This window comes from Xenopus tropicalis, chromosome 3, assembly GCF_000004195.4.
Source record: "Xenopus tropicalis strain Nigerian chromosome 3, UCB_Xtro_10.0, whole genome shotgun sequence".
Classification (NCBI taxonomy): Eukaryota; Metazoa; Chordata; class Amphibia; order Anura; family Pipidae; genus Xenopus; species Xenopus tropicalis.
The window spans coordinates 115,728,125-115,741,191 of record NC_030679.2 but is presented as its reverse complement, the minus strand read 5'-3'; the positions used below and the strand labels follow the sequence as shown (position 1 = coordinate 115,741,191).

General features: G+C 40.0%; 1 protein-coding gene across 3 annotated transcripts in view; it reads right to left on the bottom strand.

Moving 5' to 3' along the window:
• The window catches only part of lrrk1 (leucine-rich repeat kinase 1), a 69,032-nt gene that overhangs the window by 18,631 nt on the left and 37,334 nt on the right, over positions 1 to 13,067 (bottom strand). For all 3 annotated transcript variants that reach the window (XM_012959577.3, XM_012959578.3, XM_012959579.3), the window contains 8 exons: positions 12,412 to 12,575; positions 11,457 to 11,594; positions 9,944 to 10,056; positions 8,474 to 8,550; positions 7,645 to 7,774; positions 4,636 to 4,748; positions 3,972 to 4,186; positions 831 to 995 (listed from right to left, as the gene is read on the bottom strand). In XM_012959577.3, coding sequence (XP_012815031.2) covers positions 831 to 995; positions 3,972 to 4,186; positions 4,636 to 4,748; positions 7,645 to 7,774; positions 8,474 to 8,550; positions 9,944 to 10,056; positions 11,457 to 11,594; positions 12,412 to 12,575 — 1,115 coding nt within the window. The remainder of the gene's footprint in view (positions 1 to 830; positions 996 to 3,971; positions 4,187 to 4,635; positions 4,749 to 7,644; positions 7,775 to 8,473; positions 8,551 to 9,943; positions 10,057 to 11,456; positions 11,595 to 12,411; positions 12,576 to 13,067) is intronic.

Below are 13,067 nucleotides of genomic sequence, written 5' to 3'. Positions count from 1 at the left end.
AGCACCCCCCAGAGATTGTAATTGCTTACCTTATCCCTTGGCTGGTGCTCCTGTTAGCAAAAAACCGCAATAGCCCGGGGTAGCAACAAGACATTGATCCTCTTCTTCTCCTGTCTTTGCGTCACTTGTGTATGCGCAGTAGAGTGAAAAGCAGAACTTTAACAAAAAAGTCAGCATTTTAATCCTACTGCACATGCGCCAGGAAGCGGAAGAATGAAGACGGACAGAAGAAGATCGCTGTCTCACAGCTACCCTGGGCTGGAGCACCAGCGCGGGGTAAGCAATTACAATCACTGGGGGCTGTTTTTCCTTCTCCTTTAAGCTTTAACACTCTAACCCAGAGACAAGATCTGATCTCATTATAGAATTGGAAATTCCACTTTCCTCCTAAATATCATGCCTACAAAATTGCAGCTGTGTGTCAACACTTTAATAGGCCCGAATGAGTTGCCTAGACATGGGCAATATGGTATAAATAAATTAATAATCTTTTATGTAGTCAAATATACAATACAAGTATAGGATTTATTATCTGTAAACTCATTGTTCAGAAACTTCTAAAATACAGGAATGTTTAAGCAAACAATTTTTCTTTGACAGGTTTCCTTTTTCTCTGTTATAATTACTTGATGATAAATATTGGAACATTAATCCACGGTGGTGGCAAAATAATACTATTTTTTTTTAAATGTTTTCAGTAGGATTAAGGAGTGTTTTCCTAATTAAGAAAAGGCCCCTTATCCGGAAAACTGTAGATCCCAAGAATTACACATAACAGATACCTTGCCAGTATTGATCTTCTTTGACACATGCAGATAGTTACCTCTTACCTCTATGTTCAGTAGCCAGAACTGAAGATTGGCAACAGCCTCCTCGCCAAGAGCAAGGTTCCAGACTACCACATACAAGGCTTTGTCAGTGAAGAAGCACTGGTTCACAGCGGACATTGCATTCGAACCTCCAACGTCCCACACATGGAACTGCACAGAATCAACCTACTTAAGCAAAAGGGAGAGACACGAAGGGCTCTGTGTGAAGGCAGGTTACTCAGTACAGACCTTTGTAATAATAGAATGAAACACAGTAAGAGTGGTTAATTGACTAATTCCATAACATAGTCAAAGCCAATCCAACCTTCCTTTTAAATCTTCCTATTGTTTCCCCCCACACACACACCAAACTACTAAGAAGAGAGGCTTGTAAGGTGATTTGGCAATGCTTTAAAAATATGTTAGAAGGCATTACATATAAATTAAAGGGGTCCATATGTATAGCTGCAAGCCTTGTTATAATATCCATCTTGTGGTAGAAAATAAATTTGACATTTCTTTAATGCTAATCAGATACATACAGAAACATCATCAATATCTAAATCAACTGCAAAAAAATATTTGCCACAGGTTGAAAGTGTGGGTGCATTAAAAAATTTATATATATATATTGGTTCCTTTTTTCCTAAGTGGTGTACAGGCTATCTATAACCTTACTGGGACTAAAGGTGCCCATACACCTTAAGATCCGCTGGCTTGGTGATGTCGCCAAGTGACCGGATCTTCTCCCGATACCCCCCATCTACGAGTGGGCGATATCAGGAGAATCCAGGCTAATTCGATCATTTGGCCCTGGGGCCAAACGATCAAATTATAATGACGGGCACAGGCAAAGTCGGTCCGGGGACCGCATCAACAAGCTGATGCAGTCCCTGATTCGACTAGATTTTCTAACCTTGCCCGATCGAGATCTGGCCGATTTCAGGCCAGATATTCTAACCTGCTCAATCGAGATCTGGCCGATTTCAGGCCAGATATTGGTTGGGCAGGCCCATCGGTAGTCCCCATACACGGGCCGATCAGTCTAAGGGACCGATATCAGCAGCTAGAATCGGCCCGTGTATGGGGACCTTAAGTTAGGTAAATCCTTAATGGAGAAGGATCTTGGGGTAATTGCAGATAAAAAACATGTGTGCAGCAGGAAATGTCAGACAGCAGCAGCAGCAATGTTCGTCAAAATACTGTCCTGTACTTGAAGGGGTAATAAAGGTAAGGTAGGATCTATTTAAAATATGGAGTGCAGTTTGCGTTTCCATCATATAATTCATTAATAAAGGGATATTGTCATGATTTTTTATGGGGTACTTTTTAATTCTAAATTACACTGTTTACATAGCAAATAATTCACTCTACCATTTAAAATTATTCTTAATTTCTTAATTATTCTTAGTTTTAATATTGGTGTGTAGGCGCCATCTTAGTGCATTGTGCCCGAGTCTGATATTTAAAAAGATGCCAGCGCTGCACATTAGAACTGCTTTCAGTGAAATGCAGAATATGGCTAGCCCCATGTGAAATTTCAAAGTTAAATATAAAGAAATCTGTTTGTGTGCAGGATTCTGCTGGAGAATACCTATCAACTGATGCCTTTTGAAAAAAACACATTTTCCCATGACAGTATTCCTTTAAAGAAATATGGAAAGCCCAGAAAAGAGTGGCTGCATTTTTTTCAACATTGAAAAAGCAGTGGTTAAGGGGAATATGATAGCTATGTATGAATATATAAGGGGCCCATACAATAAATGCCCTTAACCAATAAGTATCTGCAGAGAACAAAAGGACATACTATTGAGATTAAACAAACAGAGGTTTCATATTAAGGAAAGAGATATCTTTTACAGTGAGAAAATTTGTAAAATTGTGTTATTTCTTCCCTGAAGCTGTTGTACTGAAACATGTACAAGATAACTTCAAGAAAGATATGGATGCCTTTCCTTGCAAGAAAGAAAATACAAGGTGACTGAAATGAATACAACAATTACAAAGTTGATCCAGAAACTTGCCCTACTGCCAAAATGAAGTACAAAACTCAGGCGGAGAAAAGCAGATCATGGCCATAGTGTGCCCTTGGCATAAGGCTATGCAAAAGGTACTTTGATATGAAGGCAGTAACCCTATGGAATGTTGTACTGGCAGGATTTTTAGGAGGAACTTGGATATCCTATTTGACAGAATGAAGTACAGAACCGTTGCATTACTATGTTTCAGCATTTACCTGGTTCACACATTCTCTTTATGCCAATCTACGATCTGCAAGATAGATTTACCTCAAGTGGGCATGGTCTGTGTGTGACACACACCCAACACAAGCACATCAGGGTAGGTGTACAAGAATACAACAAATGTAAATTGGATAATGACATGTGCCATCAACACTGCTGTTCTTTGCATATGCTCCTACATATGAATTTTTTTAGCATTCTTTCACACCTTTTTTTTTTAAATGCTGTTGCCCACATGCACATGCCTAAAGTCAGCTAGCAGGATTCCAACATTCAACACAAGTGACTTTTGAGGAGAACATACCCATGAAAGAGTCTAGATTTTGCAGAGTGGTCTACTAGTTAAATTGTTATAGCATAAGGTAAGATTCTTAAGGTGGCCATACACGCACCGATAATATCGTATGAAACCTCATTTCGTACGATATTCGCTGCGTGTATGGTATGTCGGCCAGTCGACCGATATCGCAGGAAGCTGCTGATATCTGCCGACTCGCCGATCGGACCAGTTTGAAAATTTTGATCGGGCGCCATAGAAGGCGCCTGACCAAAATTTCTCTTCAGCGCTGAATCGGCAGAAGGAGGTAGAAATCCTATTGTTTCTACCTCCTTACCTGCCGATTGAGCCCTGAATGGTGTGTGGCGGATCTGACGATGTTTCGTGCGACCACGAAACATCGTCAGATCGCCACGTGTATGGCCAGCTTTAAACAAATTTATTTTTACTAAAACCACAAGTCTCCCAATGTAAGCATTTGTTTAAAAAATATTTATAATAAAAAAATTAAAAAAAAAAATATTTGTAATATTTGCAGTTCAGCCACTAATCCCACCTAGGGCTATTCAAGCTGGCAGTAACACTATCTGTGAGTAGAATTTACAATAACGTAGGTTACTACAATTGAACTCTGCTGCTCACCTTTGCAGTGGTCCCCACAGGCTTCTGTAGCTCCCAGCAGGTGGTTCTTATGGAGTTGTCCCCTTGCATTTGCTGAGACACTTTCCCACTCTGCAGAACCTCAAAAAGGGTAGATTTGCCCTGCCGAGGGGGTCCCACAATTATCATTTTAACCAGATGGCATCGTTCTGCCCTTCTCAGCTGAGCACGCAGGTAAGCCAGGATAGTAACTGGCCCTAGGTACAGTAGGATGTGACATGTCAATATCTAATAACCACCAAAGCAGTTGTTCTGCAAAGCTCTGCACCTTCATTTTGATGAGATTATAAAGGATAGCTTTATCATTGTGGAGCAATGGTTAGCACTGTTGCCTTGCAGCACTGAGGTCCTATTCTGCATCCAATATCTGCAAAGATTTTGTATGTTTTCCTCCTTGTCTGTGTGGGTTTCCTCAAACACTCCAAATACATACAGTCAGGTAAACAGGCTCCTAATACAACTGATCATTGTGTGTGGGAAGGGAATGATGTGATTGATGTATAATCTCTGTTAAGTGCTGTGGAATATGTTGGCGCTGTATAAATAAAGTTGCTTTATGTAACATATGTATGTGAAATCATAACCAAATCTGGTCAATTCTAACCAGTGTATCTAAGAAAGTGAGCAGGTCCCTTTGTTCACCTACCCTCCTTTCTGATCTCCCCGGGCAGGTTTGTGATGTTCAGATCCTCAAGGTCCAGTTGCCACAGACTAGACAACTGCCCCAAATCTGCAGGAAGCTCTCGTATACCTGGATTGCTAGAAAAGGGTGGAATAAATGAATCCATTAGTGTATTAGATGCTCTAAGTTTACAGGAAGGAGGTTAGCTATTGCTGCTATTACCTACTGTTGCATCTCTTTACTGGATAGGGATACAGCACAACTGAGCAGCAATGATACTTTCCAAAGGGCAGTGACACACTGGTTGTTTTTATGTGGTGTATTTGCCAGCAATTATTGAAATTATTCAAGCTGTGTAAAAATACCCTAGGAGACATTTTTGTGCAATTACACGATCTAACAATTTACCAGTGCCAATTTACATTGCCGGTAATGACCCACAATTTCAGTAGTTTTGTTGTTCGTGCTTGATGGAGGGCAAAAAATGACCCATGTCTCATGGCACTAAAGTTAAGCAGACTATACAAAGCCCATGCTAGTGCTTGGTGGGTTTTATAACCCTTTACATTAATAGCCCAAAAAAAGTATGAATAGCTGTTTGGCATAGAAAGTGTGTTTTAAAGAAATTCTGTGCCTCCATATTTTTAGGATTTTATGGAATATTTATTAGTGGTTCCTACGCAGTATTTAGAGCAGAAATGCAGGCATAAACCACATGACTAGAAAGTCAGCCAAAATCACAATTTATCTTTGGCAAATCTTCAGAACTGGTATAAAAGTGGACTGGCTCATGTCTAGTACCAATTTTAAAGATGTCCTAGACATACAAACCTTTTTTATCAACAACAGGCTGCTAAAAAGGTATATGATTTTGCATATGCCAAAGCAATTCAGGTCCTGGTGGAATTGCTTTGGAGAATGATTTGTAAAATATAAAAGTGGAGTAAAGAATCCAGTCTAAACACTACCTGAAGCCCTTTAAACATACCTGAGCAAAGTAAAGGTGGCCATTCATGGGCTAATGCTAATGGAGTCGGCAGCTTATCAGCCCCTGTATGGGCTCTCAGATGGGCCGTATGCCAATTGGGAAGGTTTAAAAATTCCTGTCGGGGCAATGAGTGCATCGGCATGTTGATGCAGTCCTCGTCCCGATGGCCTGCGTCCTGTCAATGTGATCTGATCATTCAGCCTGAGGTCGAGGGACAAAAAGTGCATTGGTGTGTTGATATGCTCCTTCCCTGGCAGCCTGCACCCCATCAATGTGACCTGATCTTTTGGCCTGGTCGCCAAACAAGCAGATCTTTCCCCAATATTCCAACCTTGACTCCAAAAGATCAGATCCCATTGACGGCGTGCAGGCCTTCGGAATGATGATCTTTCAGTGTACACCCAGCTTTACAAACGTTCACTTTCAAACAATTAGCTTTAAAAGATTGGACTCAGAAGGCACTAATCCAGACCACATATGTTAATTGCTCTGCCTGAAATGGATTTTCTTAAACATAGATACATGCTTCAGTGGAAGAGAAATCTCGATAGGACACAAAATCTAAGGGATTGTGAGGCAACATGGAGCAACACCTAAACAATGGTCACTTGCATGAGGCACAAGAAGAGTGTTTATAAATCATGCTCTGGTATAACAACCCCATTAAATTGTCAACCACCAGGAACCACCCTACACCCTACAGAACAAAGACTAGACTTGAAATGTCACTGAAAGCGTCCAATACCCCCACTATTGGCAAAGTATGCGATAGGCTTTGCAGCAACCAGAAGTTTGAGAGATCCATAGCACAAATCTCGGACACAACACAGACATTTATGGATACGTGGGCCCCTTATATACTCCTGTCCAATTCACCTGATAAACCAACAACAGAATCCAAACCCATTCTACAGTAACTACCCCACTTTCTCCACCTGGTCAGAGGAAGAAAACCCAAACAGAGATAACAGGAACCAAAAAATTCCACTCAGCATTAAAATGAGACACTTAAGCCAGTATTACCTCTCAGCAACAAAACTTACACTATGCCAACTAATCCTACATCGCCCAGTTATGCTGTTCTTATCCATTTGTCACATATGTTTCCCCCTCTCTTTCCCTTTTCCCCCAATGCATATGTAAAATGAATATGACTCAAAAAAATAAAAATAAAAATAAAACTGGAAAAGAAATGTCACTGAAAGACTATACTGAGGATCCTGGTGTTCTGACTTGGAGAAAAATGAATCCAGCACTACACCTTACCCAGGCGTCCCTCTTCAGACTTATACTCAGCAGTGTACTTATACTCAGTAGAGTACTTTAAATGGCAGTGTGACTCTTTGTTAGTTTTTTCCCTGGGTAGATGTTTTTGGTTTTTTTTACTAGGAGCACCGGCCTGGGGAAAATCCTTAGTGTGTGGACTCATTGCCACCCCTAAATCAATCTGGGTTTTCTTGTCTTTTAAATGTGCACAAATAAAAAATAGTTTGAACTGAGAAAAAGGTCTTCATATTGCACATATTTTTTCTGTTAGTGATTTATATCGCATACAGCCACAAATACTTTACTTGAAAGCCCAGTGTTTGCTTTTCTCTGATGTAGAATGTTCAAAAAAGATAATAATCTGCACTGTTCCTAGCATAAATGCTGAAATTATTTTAACCTGAAATCCTTTATTGCAGCTAAATCACGCAACTTGTTCAATGTCAAGCAGGTCACTGCCATAGCCAGAAAAGGAAACAGGTTTAGAGTTTGGCAAAATGGTACAGTCTACAGTCCATGAGGAAATTATTATTTTTTAATAATAAAATGTTTTGAATTAAACGTCATCCATAATGACAAACAAGGTAAATACTTCGGTACAATACTAAACCCAAACATAAAATATGGACAGTAAAAATAAAAAAAAAAATACATAATTAGCATTTCTTACATATACCCACTCTAGTGTTCAACAGAAAAATATTATAAAACTTTATAACCACACAGCAATCATAGTGTAAGAATCATTTTTTTTTAAAAGTCAAAAGTACTTTACATACTTTCCCAAGTAGAGCTCTGTAAGGCCCTTTAGTTGAGAGACTGATGGAGGTACAGACTCCAACTGGTTGTCATTTAGGTAGAGAACTTCCAGTGACTCCTTCAGAAACAATGGAAATTCCACTGCTGAACCTGGAAACCACACAAACACAGAAATAATGCAAATATAAATCTGACTCATTGAACAAAGCACATTACTCCATGACAGATGTGTGCAGTGTCTAAACCACAAACTGTGCAGCGGCAGCTTTGGGCTCGATAGGGTAATTATGAAACAGTCTGCAGCCTTGGGCTGTGACTGACTTGTTCCTTTTACATATGGCCATTGGGGTTTCAGGGGAGGATACTGATTAGAGCGGATCTGCTTCTTTCCACATAATTAAAGACCACAGGTGAAGACCACGCCCTTAGGCTGATCTCACATGAGGCATAGGGCGGATATTTTCGGCAAGCGGAAAAACGCTTGCCGAAAATTCTGCCCTACGCCTCCTACATGTGCCTGCACCCGAATGAATACAATACGCTCGGGTGCAGGCACATGTAGCGGAAATACGCATAAAAACGCGAGAGTTTGAAAGTCTCGCGTTTTTATGCACATGTAGGAGGCGTAGGGCGGTATTTTCTGCAAACGTTTTTCCACTTCCCGAAAATATCCGCCCTACGCCTCGTCTGGCATTAGCCTTAGAGTTTAAATACCAGGGAATTCCCTACCACTCAGTTGAACTGAAGAAGCTACTCACATGAGGGGTGAAACATTTTCAAGAAAATTTAGAAAGTCCAATTGCTTTAGACTTTAGATACCATATTATAAATAGTGTTTAGTCTGAATACCTGGATCTGTCCCTGTCTTTGTTCTGCTCTTAGTGTAAAAAAATGGCATACGTCTGGTCCTAGTGCCTTCCTCATTTCTGCAAAACAAAGAGAAAACACCACTGTCACTTCCTGCACAAAAAACACTATTACAGTGATGGGCACCTTGTGGCAACTGCATCTCTCAGCATCCCAGGAAAAGCCAGGTATGTAGTTTAACAATATCTGGACTGCATCCACTTGTATATGTGTCCCCAGGTGTGATGTTTAGTTATAAAGGCCATGTGATTAAAATTCAGCTTCTTAAATAATATCATTTGGGGAAGACAAACGCATTACGGCAAGGCAGGGGTGTAACTTGATATTTGTTGGCCCCTATGCAACATTTGTGCCATTCCAAACATATATACCCCACATCAATCCACGCAACGCCCTAAATCCTGGCATGAGGGGAAGTTCAAGCCCCTTGCACTGGTGTTTTGTTTCTTCTGTCATGAAATTGCTAACGAGGCTCCCTCAGACCCCCAGGAAGGCAGCAGCTGTGACCTCTGCACCCTCTGTACTTAGGCCCCAACATAATGGAACATAAATGGCAAAAGCCATTTGCTAAACTATAAATCATTCCTTTAGTCCTTTACTATCAGCCACTCTGCTTCATTCCTACAAATAGATGTGAAGCAATGCCTTTTTTTTCTATGAAAGTATCATGCTATCAAAAAATATCTTGAAAAATACCATAGTACTTAAAAGCAACAACATTACATGCAATTTAGCTGCAAATAGAAAGGGAATGATGGGGCACTGTGAACTAAAAATGCAAAAATGTAATTCAGTAAAAAAAACAAACACCTGCACAGGGAATTTAATTAATGACCACCTGAGCATGTGGGAAATACTTTGGGACAGGTTAGAGACGGTAATCTGAGTAGTGAGTACTCTTGCAGGCATATTCTGTTTTCTTCCTTGCATAGCAATAAGAAAATTAAAAAAGAATGTGCAAATTGGAATAAACAAACAGTGAGGGAACCTTGTGAATGCTACTGTAATATTTGCTGGTTAATACATTTTCACAGACAACTTGCCCTTTAAATAAATGATCAAAGGGTCTAGGCAAGAAAATTGCAGAATTTAAACTCACAGAAAGGTCATCTGAGAATGCTTCCATTTGTGTGCAAGTCATGACAATTAAACTAGGCTGCAGGTTTTATGGGGGCCCACAGAGCAGTTATAGGTGCAAAGAGGTTAATGATGACCCACATAATTAGTGTAATGCAGATAACACATCAATGGCTACAGTAGAAGTGGGGTTGAAAGTGTCTGGGAAAGGACTGTGAAAGGCCAGAGGCTGATAAATAATAGGTGGCCAGGAACAGTGGTGCAAGGATACCCAACTACCCCCCCCCCCCCCCGAAAGATTAGCTTTTATTTCTATCACATAATGCTATTTGTTTGTCCCTCGATATACGTGCCCTGTAATAGGCCAAGACACACCTTCCCAGCTGGTTCTTGGACAGATCTAGACACTTGAGATTTGTGCAGTTCCAGGTGTCAGAAGAAGGCAGTGTGGTCAGTTGATTCCCGGAGAGCTTCAGAGACTGCAAGCACTGGGGAGAGAACACATTTAAATGCTGAGCATATCACATTCTGTCTGAGACTCTGATCTTAACTGCAGGGTAATATGTCTTCGTTACAGACACTGGCAAGATTTCTTGGCATTAGCACATGTACTAAGAGATGTGATCCCCATTCCCAACAACCTTTGCCATCTTGTGGCAGAATATGAGAACTACAGTTTTTTTTCCCAGTAAAGTGATACTGGTTTCACCTGGAGGACAAAACAAAGTAAAGCTTCTAGATTTCAGAGCCAACAATAAATGAACAAGTAAATGAACATAAGAGCGAAAGGCTGGGGAGAGTGTTGTAAATGCAGACAAAACATTTGCAGCTTATGTCAGTACTGTCATACAGATAGCTCAAATCTCCCCACATAACCTTGAAAAGTTGCCATAAAAATGCCAGTATATATGCCAGGTACCACTGAAATGTAACATAGAAATGCACACTCACTAAATAAATGCAATTGAAATACAGCTTTTTATAGTCCTGCATAAAGAACTAGTGATAGCAAAATTGTAGTTCATATATTTAATCACTTTCCACTACATGTGCATTTCCCTTTGCACTGGGGAGAAAGAAACAGAGTGGCTGCCAACTATAAAAATGTAGATGTAAAGAAAACTAGAAAGGGAAGTTTGAGAACTTCATGTTGGTTTAAAAACGTGAAGTCTCTAAATGAAATCTGATCTGTTGTTTGGGGACCCCGGTTTTAATAGTGGCTGAATGGCAGCAATTTCAATTTCCCCACTGAAAGTCAACAAACTAAAAACTAAAAAAAAATTAAAGCAATGTAGCCCACACCCCTTGGAAGTATTTTACCTCCCTCACCTGTAAATCTACTCTACAGTATTCTCTACAGCACATGTGTCACACAACACAAGGCCCGTGGGCCCACCTGCCTGTTTAATGTGGCCCGTGGTGACTGTGCCTGACTGTGCAGCACCAATTGCCTGACTGCGCCACTCGAGTCCCAGTGGCACTCCAAACAGTCGCTTACGTTCTGCAGCCATTCGGAGCGCCACTGGGACTGGAGTAGCGCAGTCAGGCAATTGGTGCTGCACAGTCACAGTGCAGTCAGGTGATTGGTGCTGCACGGTCAGGCACAGTCACCATGGGCCACATAAAACCGGCAAAATCACTCGCTTCCACAGCACTGCGGACCCCGCACCACAAGTTTGCACTTGGTGGTCCTGTCCCACAGTTTGTAATTTTGCTTACAGTTTTCTTTGTGCTTGTTTTTATTTTCAGAACATGCACGCGAATGGTGTGTGATATGGTGTTTCAGGGTGAGGAAGGATCTATCCTTTTACTACTAAGTATCTTAATAAAACAAATTTGGCTCACCTAGTCATAATCATTTGTGTAAAAAAAATATATAAAACATTACCTCCAACTGGAAGAGAGACTTTGGAACTTCCTTTATGGCATTTTCAGAAAAATCAACTTCAACCAAATGATTCCTCCAGAAAAGAGCCAGGTTCTCTGGGAGACCCTCAATGGCATTTTTTGAAGCCTTGCAATATTTCTGTAACAAGCATAATAGGAATCAGCTCAATTCAGTTAACTGTGTAACTGAAGAACGCCACCACCACATTAGATTCAATAATTATAGTGCTGATTAAAGAGGTGATTGATGCTAGCTTTTAGATTCACATTAGAATATATGTAGTTGTTTTTACAAAAGGCACATTTTCTCTATGATTTGCTCCACTAGACCTATTTCTCACAGTTTGCATGTAACAGGTATGAAATGGAAGAAATTGAAATTTCCACTGTTTAAGAGGTTTCTCTTTACTGAACAGTAGAAATTCAACAGTTTTTTACATGCTACCATGATCTAAATATGGCATTTATACAGATACAAAAACACAAGGCATTTATTTTTTACTTGTAACAGGCTTGTTTGTAAGTACAATACATACAAAAAAGGATAAATGCTCACATGGATCATGTCTGGCACTCACAAGAGCATAAGCCATTGTTTATGCTTCCGTGGTAGCCCCATGTGCCTTCTTTGTGGAAGACATGCTGGAAAAAAAAGAATGGTGGACCTTCACTCATTTATAGCAGCCTTTTAGTCTACACATTGTTTCCAAGACTTTAGCTTTCTATTTCAGCCACAGTCTGGCACAATATTGGTGGACCCTAAAAATTTGGGTGTTAATTTTTTAATTCAGTAGCTTGTGAACAGCATACACCAAATCCTCAGAACATACATGTTTGTCTTTGAGGGCAAGGCAAATCCCTATGATTAATTCATACAATAGAGAAATTAACAATTACAAAAACTATTGCCAGTAACATATTATAAATTATGAAACCACAGTCATCACCAAACTTACAAGTGGACATGACCAGGGTTCAGGTAACACCTTCAGCTTGTTTCCAGCTACATTTAGATTCCTGAGTGATTTGAAGCAGTGCAGGATGGAGGCTGGCAGTTCTGTGATCCTATTATCAGGCAAGTCTAGATCCTGTAACCTCCGTAAACCAATCCAGTTGGTACCTGCAATAGAAAATGTCTTACTGATGGCAGAAGCAAGTAAGTTACATAATCTTATGCAGGTCTGATTGTTCTACTGTTTTAAAGAAAAACTACAATTACCTAGGATAACATTGTTCCATAAGTAAATTTCAGCCTACCTGAACTAAAGTAGACTATGGTTGAGAATACGAAAGACAGCTAGGCTACTAATAAGAATTAACTGCTAATGGGGTAGGAAACACATAGGGCAACAATTACCTAACATGCAGGTTATATAACAAGAAAACTTTATTTTAAATAGCTTGGGATAAGGTGATTTCTGAGTGATTTTTTTCTGTTTAAATAGTACTTACAGCTCACAAGAGCAAATGGGACATTATCAGACTTATTTACTGTTCAAAAATCAAACTTGGATGCAAATAGTTACATTTTTACCTGCCATGCCGCATTATTTTCAAGAATTCCATTGTAACTGCAGGATCCATTAATAAGTGTGATTTACACTTGCATTCA